Below are 26,320 nucleotides of genomic sequence, written 5' to 3'. Positions count from 1 at the left end.
CCGTGTTGATGATTGTGTAATGATTCCGCCGTGTTGATGATTGTGTAATGATTCCGCCGTGGTGATGATTGTGTAATTATTCCGCCGTGGTGATGATTGTTTAATGGTTCCGCCGTGGTGATGATTGTGTAATGATTCCGCCGTGGTGATGATTGTGTAATGATTCCGCCGTGGTGATGATTGTGTAATGATTCCGCCGTGGTGATGATTGTGTAATGATTCCGCCGTGGTGATGATTGTGTAATGATTCCGCCGTGGTGATGATTATGTAATGATTCCGCCGTGTTGATGATTTCGTAATGATCCCGCCGTGGTGATGATTGTGTAATGATTCCGCCGTGTTGATGACTGTGTAATGATTCCGCCGTGTTGATGATTGTGTAATGATTCCGCCGTGGTGATGATTGTGTAATGATTCCGCCGTGTTGATGGTTGTGTAATGATTCCGCCGTGGTGATGGTTGTGTAATGATTCCGCCGTGGTGATGGTTGTGTAATGATTCCGCCGTGTTGATGGTTGTGCAATGATTCCGCCGTGGTGATGATTGTGTAATGAAACCGCCGTGGTGATGATTGTGTAATGATTCCGCCATGTTGATGATTGTGTAATGATTCCGCCGTGTTGATGATTGTGTAATGATTCCGCCGTGTTGATGGTTGTGTAATGATTCCGCCGTGGTGATGATTTCGTAATGATCCCGCCGTGTTGATGATTGTGTAATGAATCCGCCGTGTTGATGATTGTGTAATGATTCCGCCGTGTTGATGATTGTGTAATGATTCCGCCATGTTGATGATTGTGTAATGATTCCGCCGTGTTGATGATTGTGTAATGATTCCGCCGTGTTGATGGTTGTGTAATGATTCCGCCGTGGTGATGATTGTATAATGATTCCGCCGTGTTGATGATTGTGTAATGATTCCGCCGTGTTGATGATTGTGTAATGATTCCGCCGTTGTGGTGATTGTGTAATGATTCCGCCGTGGTGATGATTGTGTAATGATTCCGCCGTGTTGATGGTTGTGTAATGATTCCGCCGTGGTGATGATTGTGTAATGATTCCGCCGTGTTGATGATTGTGTAATGATTCCGCCGTGTTGATGATAGTGTAATGATTCCGCCTTGTTGATGATTGTGTAATGAAACCGCCGTGGTGATGATTGTGTAATGATTCCGCCATGTTGATGATTGTGTAATGATTCCGCCGTGTTGATGATTGTGTAATGATTCCGCCGTGTTGATGATTGTGTAATGATTCCGCCGTGGTGATGATTGTGTAATGATTCCGCCGTGGTGATGATTGTGTAATGAATCCGCCGTGTTGATGATTGTGTAATGATTCCGCCGTGTTGATGATTGTGTAATGATTCCGCCGTGGTGATGATTGTGTAATGATTCCGCCGTGGTGATGATTGTGTAATGATTCCGCCGTGTTGATGGTTGTGTAATGATTCCGCCATGTTGATGATTGTGTAATGACTCCGCCGTGTTGATGATTGTGTAATGATTCCGCCGTGTTGATGATTGTGTAATGATTCCGCCGTTGTGGTGATTGTGTAATGATTCCGCCGTGTTGATGGTTGTGTAATGATTCCGCCGTGTTGATGATTGTGTAATGATTCCGCCGTGTTGATGATTGTGTAATGATTCCGCCGTGTTGATGATTGTGTAATGATTCCGCCGTGTTGATGATAGTGTAATGATTCCGCCTTGTTGATGATTGTGTAATGATTCCGCCGTGTTGATGATAGTGTAATGATTCCGCCGTGGTGATGATTGTGTAATGATTCCGCCGTGTTGATGATTGTGTAATGATTCCGCCGTGTTGATGATTGTGTAATGATTCCGCCGTGGTGATGATTGTGTAATGATTCCGCCGTGGTGATGATTGTGTAATGATTCCGCCGTGTTGATGGTTGTGTAATGATTCCGCCGTGTTGATGATTGTGTAATGATTCCGCCGTGGTGATGATTGTGTAATGATTCCGCCGTGGTGATGATTGTGTAATGATTCCGCCGTGTTGATGATTGTGTAATGATTCCGCCATGTTGATGATTGTGTAATGACTCCGCCGTGTTGATGATTGTGTAATGATTCCGCCGTGGTGATGATTGTGTAATGATTCCGCCGTGGTGATGATTGTGTAATGATTCCGCCGTGTTGATGATTGTGTAATGATTCCGCCGTGGTAATGATTGTGTAATGATTCCGGGATGTCCCGATAAATATGCGTATATATGTATAGTTTTCTTTCACCGATTCCCCGCTGAGTTGTCTCACTTTTGACCCACGGTATCACTGAAGATCTTGTCTTAGAAGGACAAAAAAAACTGTATGGTGCAGTCTCATATTCATTATTTGGCACAAACTCTCTCTCACTAAAACGACACGAAGTACGATATTATCCGCGTATATGTTCAATGTTGTTGGTTAGCAGTAGTAACGCCGGTAAGTTGTTTAACCTCTGGAATTATCCACGTATTCAATACAATGTTGTTGGTTAGCGTGTAGGTAGGTTGTTTAACCTGTGATGTTGGCCGTAATCTCCACGTTTTAAACATGATTACTGGCATCGACTCAAACTTTACCTTTTGATGAAAATTTGTCCAGTATAAAAACTCCTTTATTGAATTGTGGAGTGACATTTGGTTTAGACTCGTGTGTATTTCATAACGTCTCACCAGGCTGCCTACACCTCTACGATGAACAAAACAGCGACATGGTGCATATCTATTAAGTATCGGGCATATACCGTATTACGTTTTTGTTTTCATGTTTTAAGATAATGGATCTCTTGAGCCTTTTATATTATTCACTGACTTGATAATTGCGTCATCTGTTTTTGTAAGGTAGATTGCAAAACGTGAAATGACAATTTCGCAATTCATTTAGTTTGATTAAGACCATGTCGTTCATCACCTCACGAACTGCACGAAGCACGATCCAGGCCTTATAATAACCTGACATCCCCTCAATCGATCTAGTGTGATATAATAAACATCTTTATTATATTCCTGATAAAAACATTCTATCCTGTTTATAGATTCACAAGGATAATTTCAACAGCAGTTCTTAAAGCATTTCAATTGTATTTATGTGCAGTACTTCAATATTGCAATATTAACTGCGGGCTATAAATCTTAACTCTGAATTAATTAGCTAATTGTCCCGGACATTTATGTGACAGATTTAATATTTGGACACTTAAGTGGACAATTATACTTGATGTTTATTAATTACATCTACAAGTACAAAGACAGTGTACAACCTGTGACATTTTGTTGTATGACATTAGATTCTTCTGGGATACATTTGCATCTTATCACATGTTACAAATTTGATGTTGACACACAGAGTATGACATGAACGTTTGTTATGTACATTTGTGTATGAATTTTCGCTGTTTTCCTGTTTGTAATAGAACCACGAATATAAATACAACATATACTATTGTATGCATTATTGTTATATTATTGTTGCGTGGGCTCAAACCATGAAAGTCTGTACCCATGAATTGATTTGAAAGCTCCAAACCACGAAAATAAATACACACAAACATTGGATGTCATACAGTAAGTTTTCTTACATTTTGTAATTTGATTTCAAATCCTTTTATTTTTGTATTTTCTGATTTCATCTTGGTTTCTACATCTTTTTGCTAACTCCTAGCCTTGGTAGATTGATATAAGTAAATCCAATACAGTTTGACGATGATAATGTAAAACCGATTGTTGGTTGTTACAAATGTATATGTAAGTTATATTCCGTTTGATCTAGAATTAAGTGAAAGGTCAATTAACGTCGCACAGCGATACATTGTCGACACAATCCGTTATAATAAGTGAATATTTATCTTATCAGGAAAAAATATAAAAAATATATAACTCTCTCTCTCTCTCTCTCTCTCTCTCTCTCTCTCTCTCTCTCTCTCTCTCTCACTTTTGTTGACAAAGAAAGAGCATTCCACGAAAAAAATCTCACACCCCACACCAAAAAATATTATATACAATGTAATTGAAGATATAGAGCGAAACTGGCGTGTGTTACCTGTCACAGCGGAACGACAAATATCATGAATATACTGTAATAGTAATAAAATTTCACTTAGCTGGTAAACATGTTATAATAATCACTCTATTAATTATATTATTAAAACAGAATAGTTGCAACATAATTGGATTACAACACAAACATCAGCTTGCTGACCACAACAATAGATACAGGGAGGGTCACGGATGTTTGTAATACATGTCAGACTTATCAGTACAATAGATGTGTCCGGCTTTACTGCTTCTGTGGTTGGATACTTAACATAGTTTCCCTATTATTGGGTTGATGATGTCGATGCAGGTTTATCCTGAATTCTACCATGTTTGCTATGCAACGCCAGTTTTGATTGGTTTAAAACCATGTATTATTTTCCAATAACCCACGCTCGTGCCAATAATACACGGTCGGGAGTCACGGCTGTAACAATTTTATATATCTAATATTCACCCATTTTATAAAAGGTTACCATAGCCGAGTGGGCTAATGGCTTAGTCTTTCAATAAATTTTTATCACGACGCGAGTTCGAATCCTACGGAGGCCCCCCCCCCCCCCCCCCCCCTTTTTTCTTTCTTTCTTTTTTTATCCTTTTTTTATTTTCAAAATCAATGCTATATGATAGATGCTCTTGATCGTAGTACTGTATTGCCTGTATATTTCATCAACAAATAATGCAATACTCAAGAAATAAATTACAAGGTTTTCTCGGGGTTTCTTTGCTGTTTTTCTATTAGAAAGAGGTCGATCTCAGAACTAAACAGTACATGGTAGAATAGAAATAATCAACTTTGACTCGTGTATTGTTGCAGGTGCGGCCTTCGTTATTAATTTAATTGCAAAATATCCTCGTCCTCGTTGTATATCCTGCAATAATACACGAATCATCGTTAATTATTTCTTAAATAAGAGTTTATTTTGACAAATTAATTTTTCACGATTTTTTTACCTCTGTTTTCGCACACTTTCTGTCAACTGAAGAGTTGAAATTAATGAAATGTGGATTTCGATGAACTTCAAAGAGCTTTTGATAATCTTCCTATCAGAAATACCTTGTTATATTTTTCGAGAAAGGTGAAGGTCATAACAGGATTAGAAACTAAACTCGAGTGCATTAATTCTGTTAAGCGCACGCCTAAGGCAGAGATCAAATAAACTTGATGAAACCGTAAGAATTATTGATTGAAACTTTGTTGAGTTTTGTGTCAGACTAACGACACAATCTTGGGGACAAACTTGAATGACTTATTTTTTTGTTTTCACTCTTTTCAATTTTAACAAATTTCATTTCAATAAAGAAAAATGATCAAACAAGTTGCAGCAGGCATAGCCTTTATATGGTTGCTTCTCTCCTAGAGGTAACAACTAGTATATGAATAAATATATTTACTCATATAATAAAATATATTTATTCATATAATATAATGGGATGCAATTAGAAAATTAAGCACAAAGCATTCCCTCATTAGCAAATAGTCTTTTCTCATTAGTTATACATTCTTCAGTAATATCATTTATATAGATTAGAAATAGAAATGAACCGAGGACTGATCCCTGGGGTATACTGGCACTTACCTGTCTATATGATGAGAGGAAGCTTTCAGTAGTCACTCTATGATTGCAATTACTTAGGTAATCTTTAAACCAGTTAATGAGATTTCCTTTAATACCATATTTCTAAAGTTTGAATAATCAGCCAGGACGCCAGACACGATCAAATGCGTTACTTACATCACAAAATATTGATCTAATTTTATGTCCTTCATCAAGTTTTTGAATAAAAGTATTGTACATGGATAGTAATTGATACACAGTAGAATCACCTGGAATTAATCCAGATTGGTATTGTGTTAGTAATTCAAACTCCAATAGATGATTATATAAATGTTTGAAGATAATTTTTCCAATACCTTACTGAAACAACATGTAATGGAGATTGGACGATAATTAGAGACATCATTTTTATCACCTTTACCTTTATATATAACATTTATATTCGCCAGTTTCCAAGACAGATGAATAGAACCAGATGACATAGCTTTATTGAATAACATAGTTAAGGGAGTTACTAGTGATGGGGTAAGACGTTTATTGACTTTCGGAATATCTTCATCCGGTCCTGCAGGTTTCTTGTCATTAGTTATGATCAGTTGATCCCTAACATCCTGCTCATGAAATAAAATACTATTAAGTGTGTTAGGAGAGTCAGAAACAGGAGATAAGGGATCAATAATTTAATTTTGTATGAAACACGCATTTTCATTGGCTGAAATAATTTTGTTATACCTCCATAACAAAAATTTTGACGTTGCGAAATGTAACGTCATTTTTGATTGGCTGATGACGTTGCGTAATAATTTATCACAGAAAAGAGTTCGCCAAAGAAAGTGAAATATCTTGGTGTGTATAAGACGAAATTAAATTATAAGAATTAACATCAATTATTTTTTCTGTTGTACAGTCATAACATTTCGCGGTTTATTTAGAGTACACTCCAGTTTTTTCTGTTATGACTGTATAACAGAAAAAGAGGATGTTGATAAGGATGTAAAATACTAGTAGTCAACAAGACATTCCACGTTATCAAGAGGATGAAACAAAACAGTGTTATAATAATTCAGTGATGGAATACTAGGTATTTTGTTATTAATTTTCAGAATAGTTTTCACTGTTTTCCACCATTAAGATGAGGAAATATTTGAATCAATTAAAGAATTTTCTAAAAAAAAAAATACATAAAGATCTTTGGTAGTATGAATTAGGCTGATAGCTGCATTCTTAATGTTCCTAAAATCAGCCCAATGATCTAGATTATCGTCTGCATTACTTTTTTTATGAATTCTATTCCTCTGTCTTAGTTTTAATCTTATCTCGTTTGACATTCATGGCTTATCATTCGGACGAATAGTGATTTTCTTTATAGGTATACAATCATTTATACATTTTAACAATTTTATCATTATTAGTAAGGATAATATCAATTGAGGTAGAGGAGTCCTGCGTTATTCTTGTGGGCTCTTTACATAGTTGTACAGATTATGTTTTGTTAAAAATCTTTTCAAGTGAGAGTTAGGTTGAATATTACTCATGTTTACATTATTGTCACCAGTAATAATAATACCTGAATGTGTGTGATGTGAGTCATCAGTTACATGATTAAGTATATCATCAAGTTTATCCCAGTACTTCATGTTGCTATCAGGTCTATTGATACATTCTAGGAGTATTTTGTTATTATTTTTCACTATAACTTCTGACCAAAGCAACTCTAAATCAGGCGTCTCAAGATCAAGTCTTTTTTCTCATAATGATATTGTCCTTAAAATAAACCACGATGCCACCTCCTGGGCGCAGACAGCGGTCCTTTCTGAAAATCTGATTAGAAAAATAGTCGAGAAGTTAGTCGTTGTCATTAATCATTTCATTTAAATGACTTTCAGTAACATATAGTACATTTATCATTTAATTAAGCTTCTAATATGTCCAGTTTGTTTTTTACCGAACGGATGTTTAAACAAGCAATGTCTAGACTGCATAAAGGACCTGGATCCATATACATAACAATTAAAATCAATATTAAAGCAAGGAAGAAATGGTCATTTGAATAATGATAATCGTAGTAACATATATAAAACGTATATCTGTTGAGTGCGTCAGAGAGCGTTAACACTTCCATCTGTAATAACAGCATAATTCAGTCATGTTAATGATGATCAGAGATAGACAACCACTGGAGTGCACTCCATGTTAAATTATGTTATATTTGTAAATGAGTTCCAGACAGCAGCTGCAATTCTCTTCATATACAAAATGTAACAAAGGCCACCATTAGGATAGAGACATGGTAGACAAAGTTATTAAACATGATAAAGATATAAGGGGCAAAAACACAGTTATAATTGGTATATACATAACCGTTACCTTCATACGGCCGATACGGCATGTGATTTGTGACAGGGATTTGCTTGCCATGTGGAGGAGACGACATTTATTAGTAAAACTGTAACACTTTAAAGTTGGGAATTGCCTTTCGTTAAAGATTATTGATGAAACTGGGACAAGGTCATTTGAAGTTTGTATTTCGAATGTATTTAGAATTATTGTATTCTTAACTACTCATTTATATTCCTCTTATTTATTATTCAGATATCTGCGTAACTACAGACTGCACCGAGTCAGGTAATTTCTTGTTAACGTTGTTGTGAAGGTTAGAAATGGGTGCTATTTACCAGCATGTACAATGTTTAAATACATCTAAAGTTAAGTGATATCACAAGGCAAGGGTCCATTGTTTATCCGTTAGCGAAATGTGTTCAACCAAGTTAATGTAGGAGAAGGTAACTTTAATTTTCTGATATTGATTTCCGTTTTTATAACACATACATGATAAGGACACCAAGTAAGATATGTTTGATGTTTTATATTGTAGCTGCTCGGTTGTTGAACAATCTGGACACAAGTGTGAAGCCATGTGATAACTTTTTCGATTTCGCCTGTGGGACTTGGCGAAAACTGAACATCATTCCAGAGGACCGCTCAAGTCAGGATGTTTTCGGGATATTACGTGATGAAGTGGAAGTGGTCCTTAAAAGTAAGTAGACAATATATTACAAAGTATACATGGTATGTCGATTATATATCAAAGTATATAGTCGTTGTTAACACAGAATATAATACATTGTCAAAATTCATAGAGAATATCTAACAGTATCTTTAGTAATACCAAATATATTTCACTCGTGTGGCTAATATTAGCTACACGAGTGAAATATATTTGGTATTATTGAAAATACTGTTCGATATTCTGTTTATAACATTGTTATAGCAAAATCTACCAGAGTAGCTTTAAAGTTCTCCCGTTGTCGTTTGTAAGTGTATTGATTGGTCAAATCAGTAAAAGTGATATTTTTCACAAGTGAAAATATTACTTTTTATAGAACGAATAATTTTCGATATTTAACTTGGAAAAATGAAATAAATTGTAACAATATATTGTATCAGTAGATAATGCCTACAAATGTTAATATTTTTACACGGAGTACAACGTACATTGATACTGTAAAAATAAATAATGTAAGACGGTTCTGTAACAAAAGATATAATGCAAGAAGATGGTGTTGCAGTTAAACAATTATTCGTTATTCTAAATAACATACATCTATATTCTAACTAACTTTACTTTGCTGGTGTAACAGGCATAATATTAAGTTGATTTTTTTATATGTACGATCAAATCTAGATCGAATAACAATGTACATGTATATACCTATTGTTCTTATTATATTGCTTCTGTACCATATAAAACACTGTATATTGGAAACTGTCAGTAGCATTTTCTGAACGATATAAGTCACTGTATATTGGAAACTGCCAGTAACAGTTTCTGTACCATATAAGTCACTGTATATTGGAAACTGTCAGTAGCAGGTCTGTTTCCTCTTTCGTGTCACAGGTATTCTCATAAATTTGACATTTACAGTTATCTAGTCATGAATGAAATACGACTTTAATACCTTGATGACCTGGATGAACATGATCAAACCGAAAGTTATATCTACTATTATAAACAGTACATATCCAGGATATTCTGCTTGTTCCACAAAATAAGCAGAAACCCTGGCGGAAGCTTACTGATTCCAGGTAAATCTGTAGGCCTAATATCTAAAGAGAAACTTTTCCCAGGGAGAGCACAAAAAGGTAAATTTGAAGTAAGTTATGAATCGTACAGCTGTTTCGCCATTCGAAAACTCATCAGAGGTGCTAGGAACCAAACGTGCGGCAATAAAGAAGAGAGATTAGAAAATCAAAATGGTTATTCAATATTTTAAGATATAGTAAAGGAAGTTTTAATCAGAATGAAAGGGTTGCTCATATTTCTGTTTTTACATCCAGACCTCTTAGAGGCCCCCGTCACAGAAAAGGATATAGGAGTGGAGAAACTCATAAAGAATATGTACTCTTCATGTATGAATCAAGGTAAGTCACGTGTTTTGTGGAATTACGACTGATCTGCTTTATGACACTTTCTCACATTAAGAGTATTTTTTATACATTTCACGTGAGCTATTTGTATAATTTTACATTTGCATTTTGTGTATATTTCTATATTAGGGAAATAACGTGTACTTTTAGCACTAGCATTTTTATACATTTTATATTAGGGGCATTTTTTATAATTTTACACTAAGACAACTTCGTATGCATGTACATATCACATAAGGAAAACATGGTTAACATTTAACACGAGAAAAATATTTTATAGGAATATTTTGCATACATTACAAACAAAAATTAAAGATGCACGCATCATGCACTATAATACATTGTAATGGTATTGAAATGAATCAGGAAACTTTGATTTAACTGCAAATTATATTGTATTAGTTTATCATTGTCCAATGAAAAAGTGTGTAGGCATGTGGTTTATTATGACATATGATCTAAATTGTCAAGCTGAGGTACGATTCTTTTAATATTATATCCGACAAAATAAAAAAGGTTATGCATATCATTATTGAATTAGATAAGCACGTGCATTTCACTGAGTCAAACGTAGAGAGACAATGTGACATGCCCAATATCCATTATTTATCATGGAATGAGTGACAGACGTGGTAAGGTCATTATTCAGATCCCAGACAGCTTAATGATGCATGGCCTGACGCGGTCTTTATACAAATTAGAACATTTGTTTCATGGCGTTAAATCAGGTACCTCAGACTGAAACCAATCAGTCAAGTCGTGTACTTAACACATTTTATACAAGTTCATTGTTAACAGGCCAGGTACATGCTACAAAGTTTGATATCAATGACTCGTGTGAACTCCTACAAAATGCCTATTAATTTCGTAATGCCAGTGCAGTATGTGAAGGTCCGGAACGCTACATACTTGACACAGTTATGTCTTATTAAGATCTATCGATATATGTTTGTCCTTATACCAAAACGTTAGTGACAATGTCAATCGCGATACCTGTACTTTTCTGAACTAGAAATAAAAGACACAATGCAACATATTCTTCTACATCGGCCACTTACCTCGACCTTTGTTTCCTATCTGATAACCACAACAGTAAACTCACAAAACTGTATGCGTGCTATTTCCCTTTCTTGATAGTAACAGACGTGATCCTGCAGCTTACAATATTACATGTTGAATTCGATGTTTAATTATTTTCCCAAATATCACGATGTAGGTTCATGTAAACCTTGGAGAATTTAACGATCGCTGACATGATCTATCCAAAAATATTATGTAACCAGATCCAAACTTTTAAAGTGTGCGAAGCTAGTCAGGTTACCTGGCGGCTTTGTTTGTCAAAATTCCGGTTCTCATTATAAGAACGTTACAATAATATGCTTAAACTACGCATCGAATGTTGTAAGCGACATGGAAATATTTTCAATCTTCCGTGTACTACTATTTTGTCAAATGCATTGTAACTGTTTCTTGTTTTAATATTGAACCCTCGTTTCCTTTAGTTTACGGTTCCGTTTTTGCCGTCTGTAAACCTGCGTATTCTTGTATACGTGATGCAAATAAGGAGGGTGAGACTGGGGTGTGTTGTAAATGTTTTTTTTAAACTATATGAGTTATATCAAAATTATACCTCTATATTTTAATTGTTCTTGCTAACGACTCGAATGATGAATTATCTTTTTATGCATCATTTATGAAAATGGAAACTATTTTCACACTTCCTCAATAACAGACCGGTAAAAGTAGTTCCTAATCTGTCATAACGCCTAATAACATTCTATACAGGATTTATGTAGTGTATATATATAGATATAAAAATATTCTATTACTCACATTATCAATTCACGTTAGCAGTTTTTTATATGATAATATTTTATTTCATCGATCAGACATAAAATAAAATAGGCGAAGTGCAAAGCCAATGAAAGCCCTTTCCGTAAACCATGTTTACAGGATATCAACATTAATATAGATATATTAATAAATGAGAAAACCTGTGGTTTTATAACTACCAAGTAATGCTCTGGATGCGCTAGATGAATGAGTGTGAATTATTATTATTAATACCTTTAATAATGCAATGATTGGCAGAATATTCAGTTGACGAGTCAGATCTGGAATTGAGCTTAGGACAGCGAAACTGTCTATATTTGTTACGAATGAAGGTTGAATCTTACTCTATAGATGACGTTTATACACTGATTTCAATTATTAGTATCAATACATGTATTAGAATTTCTATTTAAACCTTATACATTTATCTGAATTGCATTAACGTTTTGATAGGTTTAAAGTTTCAAATGGAATACCATCTCTTAGTGTAAAAATGGGTTAATGAGAAGTTTTCTGTGATAGCTTTGGATTGTAACGGATAAATATCAGACATTGGTAGGTTTGTTAAAGTGACTTTATCTGTGGTAGCCTTGGAGAGTAACGAAGAAATATCTGACATTGGTAGGTTTGTTAAAGTGACGTTATCTGTGGTAACCTTGGAGAGTAACAGAGAAATGTCAGACATTGGTCGGCTTGTTAAAGTGACGTTGTCTGTGGTAGCCTTTGAGGGTAACGGATAAATGTCAGACATTGGTCGGCTTGTTAAAGTGACGTTGTCTGTGGTAGCCTTGGAGGGTAACGGATAAATGTCAGACATTGGTAGGCTTGTTAAAGTGACGTTGTCTATGTACAGTTGACGTTGGTATATAAACAGGGAGGACTATAAATAAGATTGTGTTACTATTCTTGTCCCTTAATTCGTGTCAGATAAGTAAGATAGTATAATAAGGTTCTTGATTTAGCAATTTCATCAAAAAAAGGTAGTTTTCAGCGCTGTCTTTTAAATATTGTGGCATAGAATTCGAAATGTGAGAAAAAGAACTACAAGTTAAATGATGAAAAAGATAATGGAAGGTTTGGAAAGTTGAGTATCTATTCAAGTATATTATCCAAAGGAGTATTTACAGTAAATTATCATTCTTACCAAGGTTTGGATGAATGACGTCACAGTGCAATTAGTGAAGCATAAAAACTTGTTAATTAAAGGCAGATATAGCGAATTATTAGTGGTACTATACAGAAGATGGACGATATATGCGATAAACCGGGACAGATATTTTACCTATCGTCACGAAATACATATATCAAATGTGTATCCTGGTATTAGGAAAACATTGGACGACAACTGAAGAGAATGCATTAAACATAAGTATTAGTAAATAATTGGTGAAGGGAGATCGTAAAGTATAAACATAATTATTACATATGTATAAAAGTGAATCCGGTTTCAACAACGTCCCTATATAAGAAAAATTTCCATATGAAAACGTTATCAAATTAGAGCTTCCTTAAATACTTTTCTTTTACTCCAATATTGCTGTGCTGTGGACAAACTAAAGTAAAGAAATGGCCTTGCGTTACGGAACGTTGATGAGACCACGGCCTGGTAATATGATAAATCACTGGGGATTGCGTAATAAATACGTATAAAAATGGACACAAACACATAGATACGTCTCTGTGAACACAGCGTAGGGATTTTGTCATCAGAAATGACATGCGTTAAATTATTTACAAGTCAGCAGAATATGGAATTAGCATTTGTGAAGGCAAGCCTAACATTTTGTTGACAGGATCGTTCAGCCGTGGTAATTATGGGTTTATATAAGTAAAGTCACACATATACGTCAAACCAAACCTTGCTGACCTGGAGTGTATCTTAATTAATCCACAAAAGGACGACTTAACCACAGAGTGACAATAGGAATTTATTTATATTTTCAACATGAAAACTCATTACCATGTTCATAGGGCGCTGGATTACATTTTATACGCATCATTCGTACATAAGTATGCTGGTTCCGTTAGACAATTGACACTAACGATTATTCAATTATTATTATTATTTCAATAAGATTAATTACCATTTTCAAATCATAAGTTACAGACGCAAATTATTTTAAATTTGATAGTATTAACATACTATACATTGTATAAAAACTATGCCTATGCTGTTTTCGTTATATTTTTTAACTTCTTTGTTATATAGGGTTTAGCCTCAACAATGCAATATAGAAATGAACCAATGCCATCGAGATAAGTCATGTTAGTTTATATGTGTAGACGTACCGTATATCTTTATTTCTGAAAAAAGAGTTGGACATTTTGAATGATTTTTTTTTGTTAACAAACTTATACACTTACACATAAATGCAATATCTAATGCTGAAGAAATATTGATTCTTTGGGATATCGATGGCAAACCGATGTATCCAGATTTCTTATGAATTACACCGTATATGATATATAGTATATAGACACTTGGAAAAGTAAAGTTAGGATAACAAGTTTTCCGGAAGGGCAAGCGTGTTTTGCGTCAACGGCGACACCCGCCATGCAAACCTAAAGCCACATTTTAGTACAGTAGCAGCGCAATCGTAAATATCGACAGTTAACCAAAGAAGACCATTTCTTATCCTGAGGAGTGAACATTATTTCACGTATTCCTATCATATCATATGTTAAAAGATTGGATTTAAAACATCTCTCACTTTTCTACTTTGTAGATCTTATCAAACAACGAAACATTTCAGTCGCATTCCCTGTGATAAACGATCTTGGAGGTTGGCCGGTGCTTGGTTCAAAACCAGGCGGTAACTGGAATGAGAGCGAGTATGACCTAACGAAGATTCTGATTGAACTAATTAAATACAACAACAAGCCACTTTTAGAGATGTATGTCTACACAGATGTAAAGAACTCCACCGTCAGAGTAATTTATGTAAGTACAAGAGGAATTACCCAACACTTATGTGGAATATGTTAAATCCAGTGCCCTTACCTTCAGGACAGAGACACCCATATCTCTAGATAGATATATCCCTACACTACTCCACGCACGTGCTATTGAAAAGGAGATATAGTAACCGTTGTTTCAAATTTGTTCATTAGCTCTGAAAATTAAAAAAAAAAATTTAAAAAAAAAAAAAAAAAAAATTAAACTACTTTCCTTGTCTCGTCGTATTTATAGACTTATTCAATACGGAAGCGGAAAGGATTTTCCAGATTTTATTGGACAGAAAATCATGTCATTGTACAAATTACCGAAATCAGTAAAATGTATTGTAATTGTTGGGGAAAGTTGGGAATATTTCACTGTTCAAACCGCGGCATAACCACCAGGGTTAAACAACTTAGAATTCTCCGCTGAGATTAAAATTTCACATCTTACCTTTGAGCTTTTGAAGCATTATAGTAAGCTGCGAGTTAACGACCTGTAAGACTTTTTGCGGCAACAGCTCTTTCCTGGTTTCTGAACGAAATTGTAACACAGCTTGCACACTGCAGTATTTAGTGGTAAAATTATGTTGATAATAAACATATAAATGCTTCAGTTTTCCCTCTGAGTGTAAGTATGGTTTATCAACACTTATCAATGCGTTCTTATCAAAATATGTTAACAGGATTTTTCTTAAACGGGCTTCAGTTGATATTTTAAAATTCGTTCAAAATTTGCAAGGACATGAGACTGTGCTGCACTTAAAATATCTGTTTTTGAAAGATAAAAACCCTGGTTAGCTTTGATAGATATCTTTATCTATTTCTTATATTAGTACATCCATATTCATCTTTCTAATTTTAATCAGAGTATGTATGTGCACAAATATAACCATTTTGTCAAGAAATGAATAATAGATGTACCTCTCGGTTATCGTTTTAGCTCGATCAGCCAGGGTTTGGCATGCCTGGTCAGAAGTACTACCAAAAGGGACGTGACGATGTCATGGTGAAAGCGTATGAAGAACTAGCTAAGTCGGTCGTAATGTCATTTGGTGCTACTGAAGAAACAGCAACCAATGATGTAAAAGCTATGGTCGATTTAGAATTTGACATAGCAAATGTAAGTTAGCATGATAAATGTAAGTAAGCATTGCAAATATAAGTTGGCATTTCAAATATAAGTTGGCATTTCAAATGTATGTTAGCATTTCAAATGTAAGTTAGCATTTCAAATATAAGTTCGCTATTTCAAATGTAGGTTCGCATTTCAAATGTAAGTTAGCATTTCAAACGTAAGTTAGCATTGTAAATGTTAGTTAGCACTGTAAATGTAAGTTTGCATTTGTAATGTAAGTTAGCATTGTATATGTAAGTCTGCATTGTTTTTGTTAATATGCGTTCTTAATGTAAGTAAGCTTTGCAAATGTAAGTTAGCATATCAAATGTAAGCTAGTATTTCAGAGGTAAGATAGCGTACCAAATGTAAGATAGCATTGATAATGTAAATAATCATTTAACAATAAACATCTTTGTAGCCAGTATGTACATATTTCGAAATTCAAAATTCGACGTTGCAAATAAAAATGCACTTTTTCAAAGATTTCATTTTCGTAATGTTCTTCCTGAATTTCAACACTTTCGGTCCCGGAACTCACTGATTACTTAGTCTTTACATTTCAGTAATGCCTAACTAAACCAAATCATATATGTATAGCATTTAAATAGTATACAAACGCATCTCCAGCCGACGAGCTTGTACTGGTCAGAGTTTGCGTTGATAAAGATCGTGTCTGTTCTAGATTTCTATGGCAGCCGAAGATAGGAGAGACAGCAATGTCCTCTATAACCGGATGCCCATGTCCCAGCTGTCAGAAAATTTCTCGGAACCTGCAGATGTATGTACAATTTTCCATATATAATCAGTCCGTGATATCCTACTTTACACGTTATACGTTTATTAAATCTATTTTAGCGATAGAGATACATCATAACCCTCTCTCTGTGAACTCTTTAGTATTGATTAAGATTAAACATATACAAGTGTCAGGAATACACTCTACCCTTGATTTTGTAGACATGCATTCTTCTTAAGACACATGACACATTAGATTTTGTAAGCGTTAAGGATATTAGATACATTATAAAATACCAAAGAGATTGTAATCTTACTGTTTTTATAAGGGTATAATCAGGATATATTATGTGGTACCTTTTATAACAGTTAGTATATGATACCTTGTATGATACGTTACCTTGTAAAATACTTAAGGGTATATGGTACCTTGTATGATACTGAAGGGTATACGTTACCTTGTATAATACTTAAGGGTATATGTTACCTTGTATAATACTTAAGGGTACATATAACCTTGTATAATACTTAAGGGTATATGGTACCTTGTATAATACTTAAGGGTATATGGTACCTTGTATAATACTTAAGGGTATATGTTATCTTGTATAATACTTAAGGGTATACGTTACCTTGTATAATACTTAAGGGTATACGTTACCTTGTATAATACTTAAGGGTATATGGTAGCTTGTATAATATTTAAGGGTACATATAACCTTTATAATACTTAAGGGGTATATGGTACCTTGTATAATGCATAAGGCTATATGGTACCTTGTATAATACTTAAGGGTATATGGTACCTTGTATGATACTGAAGGATATATGGTACCTTGTATAATACTTAAGGGTATATGGTGCCTTGTATAATACTTAAGGGTATATGTTATCTTGTATAATACTTAAGGGTATATGGTACCTTGTATAATACTTAAGGGTATATGGTACTTTGTATAATACTGAAGGATATATGGTACCTTGTATAATACTTAAGGGTATATGGTGCCTTGTATAATACTTAAGGGTATATGTTACCTTGTATAATACTTAAGGGTATATGTTACCTTGTATAATACTTTATGATAAATAGGATACTTTAGATTTAATTAATTGATATCTTATGAGCCCTAGTTAAAATGTGTTCCCATTTTGCGATGTAACTGTTGCCAATTTTTTAACCTTATTCAGTTGGTGTAGTTTTCCTGAAAATGTTTAACCGAATTCTAAATGTAAAAATTTCGTGTTGTTAATATATGTTTAAACTTAATCGTTAGGTGATGTTTAATTGGAATAATTACATCACCGGGATCATGCTTATGGAAGGAGTAAACATCACAGTAAATGAAAGTGAACCAATTGTGGTTCGGGCAGTTCCCTACTTCGAAAAATTCTTCGGAATTCTACAGAAACACGGAAAAAGGTCAGTATCTTTCTTGAACAGATCAGTTTTCAAGTATTAAAGATCCAAGTCATCACAAAATAGTTAATAAAATCTGTTTCGTTAATATGCAAAAAGATGTTATTTATAGTTTTATTGCTTATAGAACTGTTTCCAACTACGTCGTGTGGAGGATAATGAAGAATAGGATTTATAATTTGGACGAAACTTACGAGGACATGATAACGAAATATAACAAGGTAAGCTTGTCATCAATAACTTAGCTTATTAACAATAGTTAATTAGCTTACCAATCACAGTTAGAGCTGTGTATGCTTACGGTTATTCGACCCAAATTTACCACTAGCAGTACTACACTTATATTCACGGCGTTTTCTCATTTAACACAGAAGAGTATACTGATATTAGGTACACTATATTCTGAAAAATGTACCAATAAAAAGGGGCAAAGTAAGAAAACATGCACTGCTATGCAAGATTTGTTGCACTTGACATAATTTATTTGGTTTTTATATTGTTTTATTTTCGGAGAGTTTAATTCACCGATGTTGACGTCATACCGTTAGTCTGAGATTTTAATTGGCATTGTTTGTCGGCTAATGATAAATAAATGAATAATAATAATCAATACGCCGTGATATTTCTCATACATGTGTTTGATCAGTTAATACATAAAACACACCAAATAGAGTTCACGAGTGCTGACTAGTTGAATGTCTCGAATTTGCTTCTTGAAAATCTCCCCAGGAGAGAAATATTTTCTCGTTGTGGAAAGGCCCAGTGATAAGGTTTTTATTTGAAACACGTTTACTAATAACTAGACACGTGCAAATTACAAAATTTGAATGAGTTCGATATTTATCAAAAACAATTTTGAGCTTTAGATTAGACACATGTTTAAAACAGTTTGACACACGCATTGTTGTTCGATGGGTAATAAATCCTACCTGTAGTTAATTGGAAGTTTTATTACGATTTAATAGCTCATTGTTTAATCTGTTCCAGGTGTTATACGGAACCGCTGTTCCACGTGCAAGGTGGCGTAAATGTTCCTCTTACATAAACTCCAACCTTGGAATGGCATTGGGGAGACTTTTCGTGAAGGAAGCATTTGACGAGGAATCCAAGAAGGATGTAAGAAATGTGAAGGAATGATGAATGATTTGAGACGAATCGGTGTAAAGTGTCATTATGAACGCATGGAATTGATTAACGTTTTAATGTAAAAAGACAAATACAATGAAAGTTGTTACGAATGTTTGAAATGATGGACTCTTTTGTTGTTTTCCCTTTTACAGAGTCTCTATATTACATTTGTTATCTTGTATTGTCTTGTTTAACAGGCTTTGCTCTTAGAGAATTTAGTGGGAGAATTCAGTGAAAAATATAATTTTCTGACACGACCCTTATTTGGAGATTATAATGATCTAGGCAAAATGCACTGTATTTACGTTTAAGACTGTAATCTAATTAGACATATCCATTAAGGGTATATGGTACCTTGTATGAAACTTAAGAGTATACGTTGCCTTATATGATACTTTAGGGTATATGCTAATTACAGTACTATATTCGATAATACGATCTTAAAGTAACATGTCGTGTGACTGGTTTGTACGACAGTCATGACTGTAGGGGTAGATGTTGATAAAAATGTCAAGTTATATCATACATCACTATAATAGAAGTCCTGTTTTATATTGGAATTACTTTATACAATATCTATCTGGTCAGGATACCTAGATGAAAGCATGCGTGGTGGTAGACGTGTGATGATTAAATGTCTCGACTATTACATGCATGCATGTTACGATCACATGTAAGACCACGTTAATTGGGTGTAATGATAGGGGTTGTGAGACATCATCCAGGTACAAGTCTATATTCAAGAAATTGATATTTGAATTTTTTTTAAATAGAATAATTATACTTTTGTATTATTTATGGACTGTTAAGGTATGATGGTCATAACTTGGATCGCCGAACATGTTTTTAACAGAAACATAAGCTAGTCTCGAAATAATAAAAGAACATAGTCCTATCTTCAGTCAGAAATCATGGCGCAATTTTCACGTACCTAAATGTGCCGAAGCAGTTTCAGCAGCTTAGCAACTTTCGGAAACACTGCAATAGAGCAACATGCCCTTCGGTGTTAAGTTATCAATGCATTTCGTATTCAGTTTGTTTTTGATAAAATAAAGGCTATACGTTTTACACGCATGGCATAACTCACATGCAAAATAATGATATATATTTTCAGTCAGATTCATTTGATAGCGACACGGTAAATACTTTTGAAGTTTTGATTTTTCAAAAGTTTATGTTAATTTATATAATGACATGCTTTCCCATCGGTGGATATATCCATTTACACTTCTTCGTTGACTTAAACGACAACATAAATATGTTATGATCATATATTTTTCGTAACGTGCTAAGAGTTCGGAGAGCGAATTCGCCTCTCGCTGTTTGATCAGCACACATTAGTCTTGCTCAAGTTAATAAAATGTAAGCGCACGTGCATATTGATATTCTTCAAAATTCGCCATGGGCAGAAGGCAGTTTTAAAATAAACCATGAAATCCGCACTAAAATTAAGACGATGATCCCTGTTAGAAGTTCACATTAATAGCTTATTCTCACATCCAACGGTTTGGCGAAAATGTCTAGAAGTGTTCTTAGGGTAATTGGACGGACATCTGTTACTAGTACATCATTATATAATACTGATATTTGCAGACAGAGGAGCTGATTAGGCGGTTAAAGATATCCTTCAATGAACTGGTGGGAGGAAACGACTGGATGGACGATGCCACCAGGGAATTAGCCAGGGAAAAGGTAGACATTTATGTTACTGAGAACAATGGCTTTGTTCTATTCCTTTTTTGTTGATCTATTTTTTCATTCACTCATCTTAAATTAATCAAGAAGTAGACTGGACATGGGGAAGTATTCGTTCACTCAAGGAATTGTGGACAGCTGGAACTATTTACCAAAAAAATGTAGTTCAAGCCCTAAATTTAATTAGTTTTGAAAATCAATTGGACAAATTTTGGAGTAATCTCACAAAGTAAGCACTAATATATCTTTGTTTAATATGCCAATTCAGAATATGCTATAATACTTAGTATAATAATAAGTAATACTATGTTAGGAGCTTTGTTTATCATACTATTCAAACAAGTATACGCTGAATAAAGCTGCATCCTAAAGTTGTTTCCTCAATATGTTGGAGGTCTACTAGTTTTTTTCCCCCGACATTCGTTCTTGTTAAACGATGGTAGTTTATCTAAGTTTAAGATGTGACGACTTTTTATGCGTGTTTTTCTGTTATGATCATGTATATGTTGCTGTATTATCCAAGGTTTTACCATCTTCGCCAGCCAAGGTATACAATCCGCCTACTCCTCTTGGTTAACGAAGATGACGTTTATCTCGAAATCCAATCTTGCAGCTGAAATGCCTTTGATAATCTGTGATAGGTAGAAAACAAGTCATATGTTAACATGTTTGATTATATCTACATATGATCTTTTATGATGAACTTACAATCATTGCCACTGTTTGATATAAACCCACAATGGACTCCATGATATTGAAATATGTTTCTGTTCATCAGGCAAATTCCATCAAGCAGAAGATCGGCTATCAGGAAGTAATACTTAATGACAAAGAAATAGACAAACTTTATTCCAATGTGAGTTTTGCTGTTTATCGTATACGGATTTTGGTTCAATATTTCAAGATATAGACATATACAACCCTTGATGTCGTAATGATTCTATGAATAAGATATAAAGTAAGGATAATGAAATAATGATCCAGTGATTTGATGTTTGGGTCGATGACGGCCCATCACTGACTACAAGGAAGGAACATAAGAATTCTATAATACCGTCTTCTCTTTGTGACACTTTCTAATTGTCTCAAGAAATTATGTTTAAAATGGTCAACATCTTGAATACTCTTTCATGGAAATGTTTTTCTGATTAGCGACAAGCATATATATTGAGTTGTACAATGAATATTTACAATAACATTAACATTTTTTGCTAGTTGCAAAAGGAATTGATGGTTTAAATGTGCTTTACCCTTCAGTACTCAGTGAACGCCGACACGTATTTTGAGAATATTTTGGCAATTATCAACAGGATCTCCATCGACAGTATCAGAATGTTGCGCACGAAAGTTGACAAAACTTGGTGAGTTGTGTTTAATGAAACCTGTTTTTTTTTTTTTTTTTTTTTTATTTATTTTGTTTTGTTTTTTGTTTGTCTGCAAAGACTTAAATGTAGATAAACATGATGATAAAGTAAGTTAATTACATTTAGAAATATTGTATTAATTTCAATATGAAAACTAGAAAATGATCAGCGGTGCTGTGTCTTTTCCCGTTTACATCAAATATATATGTATAAACACCATCAGACAGGAAAGACAATGACGAAACTGCAATTCTAACTGAAAATAGATGGCAAAAACGATGGCAAAATATGAAAATAACATAGATTTGTATCGAAACCATGAATAAGTGCAAAGTGAATAAGAACATGTGTTCCAAGGGGGCTCCAAAGGGGTTTTCCTGTTTTATGAACGACACCCGCCAAACAAATCTAGGTCAGATCTGGGGTGATGAACCACTCGGTATATCAACAACCTTCATATATTTGTTTATACAATATAAAATGCAGTGTTCATATGTACTTTCTTTCATGGTTTAGAGATTTCGTGGTTAGTCCACACAATAATATTTTAACAATTATACATAGAACAATATGCATTGTACTTTTTCATATCTATATATACAGTATAGTAGTAACATGATATGGGGGTCAAAACCCGCCACATCAAGTACAAGTATACATAAAAAAATGAAGTTCTCATATAGATATATAAGAGTTAAAAGTCTTAGATGGGGTCGAAACCCGCTACATCAAGTACATGTATACATACAAATTTAAAGTTCTCATACAGAGATTATCCCTGCAGAATTTACAAAATACAATCATACGGCACAGACCAACATAGGTTTAATATACTTTAGCATAAGTACCTATGAAAATCATAATATGGTATTGATAACTTCGGAAAGGAGGCAGTAAGAGGAAGGTGGTGGGCAAAATAGAACTTAGTCAAAGTAGTTAAAATACTTGGTGCAAAAGTACAATAAAACAGGTTGGCCTTGACCGTACGCACCTTGTTCCGCCATGTTTTCTTCAGCTTCTGTGTGTAAACAACTGCGTCATCGATTTATATATATAACAGTCTAAAAAAAGCGACAAATTAATGCGCGACACTGATGAAGCTTGACCTCTTCACACATCCCTCAAACATGCCTCCTTCCATATTAATATGATAAACTTTATTTATAATACTATTAGTTTGCCTGCATAAATTACATTAAAACAAGTTTTAATTAGTATATGTTTCCGTTCTCTTTTCGGACAGGTGGACGACGGCTCCTGCCACTGTAAATGCTTATTACAACTCGGTCCTAAACAGAATTAGTAAGTAGCTGTTTATCAGGATATTATCACTTGTACCAAAACCTTTATTTGACAATTGAGCTGTAGTAGCATTTGGTCATCTTGACCATACATAGTGGTCAGCTCTGACAACTGTCATCACATTATTTTACATATATAATATAATTCGAGATCGCCGTCAATGTATGCATATATCTATATTCACATTTCTTGGCTTGCTTTAGAAATATTTTCATATCCATGTAATTGTAAACTGTACGTGACAACATTTAATACATTAATTTTATCAATGCAGTAATTAATTAGAGGGTGAAATATAATTCGTTTTACATAAATTATGGAAACATCATACAAGTGTATTGATTTAATTATCTATCATTATATTCCTAGTGGAATTGGCTATATGTGTATGTATTACATATTGTAACAATTAGATTATGATTAATAAATAAAGTTCATGAGAAAAAAGAATAATACCATTAGAATATCCACCGAATTCAAGTAAGACTCGTCAGTTTCGGTAATTTAAAGATAAACACGTGTTTTAAGTATTACCCTTAGCAATTGATGACAATATTATCACCCAAGTAGGTAATGATGATAAAGCCGACAAAGATTGCAGGTCGTTACTGGATACAAGTATCCTCTACAAGTCGTTATTGGATACAAGTATCCTCTACAGGTCGTTATTGGATACAAGTATCCTCTACAGGTCGTTATTAGATACAAGTATCCTCTACAGGTCGTTATTGGATACAAGTATCCTCTACAACTCGTTACTGGATACAAGTATCCTCTACAACTCGTTACTGGATACAAGTATCCTCTACAGGTCGTTATTGGATATAAGTATCCTTTACAGGTCGTTATTAGATACAAGTATCCTCTACAACTCGTTACTGGATAGGAGTATCCTCTACAGGTCGTTACTGGATACAAGTATCCTCTACAGGTCGTTACTGGATACAAGTATCCTCTACAGGTCGTTATTGGATAGGAGTATCCTCTACAGGTCGTTATTGGATACAAGTATCCTCTACAGGTCGTTACTGGATACAAGTATACACTACAGGTCGGTACTGGATACAAGAATCCTCTATAGTCGTCATTAGATACAAGTATCCTCCACAGGTCATTAACGTATTGTTTTTCCTTCGTTATCACAGTGTTTCCAGCCGGGATCCTGCAACCACCATTTTACGGGAGATCTCAACCAAAGTATGTCAACTATTACAGTATATCAGCTATTACTGATAATATTCCTATTACATGTAGCACGTGCCTGCTCTATATGTTAATATTCGTTTTCATGTTTCAGATAAAACAAATGGAAGTTAACGTCGAGTTATGTCAAAATGACTTTTTATCAAATATACACGAGATAACATGGTATTTACAGAGCGTTCACGCCATGGAGTAACACGTTCTGTTTGTAATTTGTTGTGTTTTCTATATTTTTCATCAAAATTCAAAATTAACCTCAGATATATTTGCCGAAGTTGTGATATTGGTATAACTGAATTTACCCAAACATACGATTGTATTCTTTTATCATACTACAGTTTGATTAAAGTGTACTCTCCTACCCAGCGATACTTATAAAACAGCAATAATATATCCGACAATAATGATAGAACAGCAATGTAACCTAGCGATATTGACGAAACATCGATATAAACTGATTACATTGACGAAACAACAATGTTACCCCACAATATTGATTGAATTGAACAGCAGTATAACTTAACGATTGACGGAACAGCATTATAAACTGACGTTATTGATGGAACAGCAATGTAACCCCACGATATTGACAGAACAGCAGTATAACGTATCGATATTGACGGAACAGTAAAATAACCCAACGAAATTGACGGAACAAGAATATAGCCCCACGATATTGACGGAACAGCAATGTTACCCAACGATATTGACGGAACTACAGTATAAATAGCGATATTGACGGAACAGCAATATAACCTCACGATATTGACGGAACAGCATCATAACGTAACGATATTGATGGAACAGCAGTATAACCCGACGATATTGACAGAACAGCATTATAACGTAACGATATTGATGACATATATAACTAATAAAACCCCATGATATTGACGGAACAGCAACATAATTTAATGATATTGATAGAACACAGTATAATTTGACGATATCGACGGAACATCAATATGGTCTGACGATATACTGATAACACTTAATATAAATTGAAACAGCCCATCATACTATAACATATAACGTAGATCGACAGAAATAAAATTATAAAAGTGTCGTCTTAATTAAATCATTTGATAATTTTAATATTCATAGTAGTGTGAATACTAGATATATAAACATCCGCCATTCTCGTGAAATATATTTGATATTAAACGTCAAACCATTGATCTATTTTTATTATTTTTCGGATGAGACCTTGAAATGCTTTTATTGGATTTTGTCTTTACCTACCTACTGGAAAATAGTTAGGCTAATCCGTTGAAATGACAACCGATCGGGATAACTGCGCATTTAAAAATACGATTACGTTAAAAAATATAGTTTCTCATTAAAAAATATGTTAAAACTATTAAACGACACTTATAACTCCAATTCGTGTTTCTTTATTCTTAAAACAGGAAAAAATATTCACTTTTTATATCAACAGTGTACATGGACATATAAATTTGATGATAATAAAACGTAGTAATAATGTTATAATAACTTAATCGACTTTAGTGAAAATAACATCTTGCCAATAGTTACCCTCCCTTCTATATAATCT

General features: G+C 34.1%; 1 protein-coding gene across 2 annotated transcripts in view; it reads left to right on the top strand.

Annotated features, from left to right (window-relative positions):
• LOC117344892 (neprilysin-like) overlaps positions 1 to 26,320 on the top strand; it is a 54,528-nt gene that overhangs the window by 15,208 nt on the left and 13,000 nt on the right. For both annotated transcript variants that reach the window (XM_033907763.1, XM_033907764.1), the window contains exons 3-16: positions 8,193 to 8,225; positions 8,476 to 8,637; positions 9,939 to 10,022; positions 14,588 to 14,802; positions 15,742 to 15,921; positions 16,601 to 16,696; positions 17,931 to 18,076; positions 18,201 to 18,294; positions 19,061 to 19,189; positions 20,795 to 20,893; positions 21,675 to 21,752; positions 22,154 to 22,257; positions 23,504 to 23,562; positions 24,708 to 24,759. In XM_033907763.1, the coding sequence (XP_033763654.1) occupies positions 8,193 to 8,225; positions 8,476 to 8,637; positions 9,939 to 10,022; positions 14,588 to 14,802; positions 15,742 to 15,921; positions 16,601 to 16,696; positions 17,931 to 18,076; positions 18,201 to 18,294; positions 19,061 to 19,189; positions 20,795 to 20,893; positions 21,675 to 21,752; positions 22,154 to 22,257; positions 23,504 to 23,562; positions 24,708 to 24,759 (1,531 nt within the window). The remainder of the gene's footprint in view (positions 1 to 8,192; positions 8,226 to 8,475; positions 8,638 to 9,938; positions 10,023 to 14,587; positions 14,803 to 15,741; positions 15,922 to 16,600; positions 16,697 to 17,930; positions 18,077 to 18,200; positions 18,295 to 19,060; positions 19,190 to 20,794; positions 20,894 to 21,674; positions 21,753 to 22,153; positions 22,258 to 23,503; positions 23,563 to 24,707; positions 24,760 to 26,320) is intronic.

Source organism: Pecten maximus, chromosome 16, assembly GCF_902652985.1.
Source record: "Pecten maximus chromosome 16, xPecMax1.1, whole genome shotgun sequence".
In the NCBI taxonomy this organism is placed as follows: Eukaryota; Metazoa; Mollusca; class Bivalvia; order Pectinida; family Pectinidae; genus Pecten; species Pecten maximus.
Note: the sequence above shows the minus strand (reverse complement) of the source record. Positions and strands in the feature narration are given on the sequence as shown.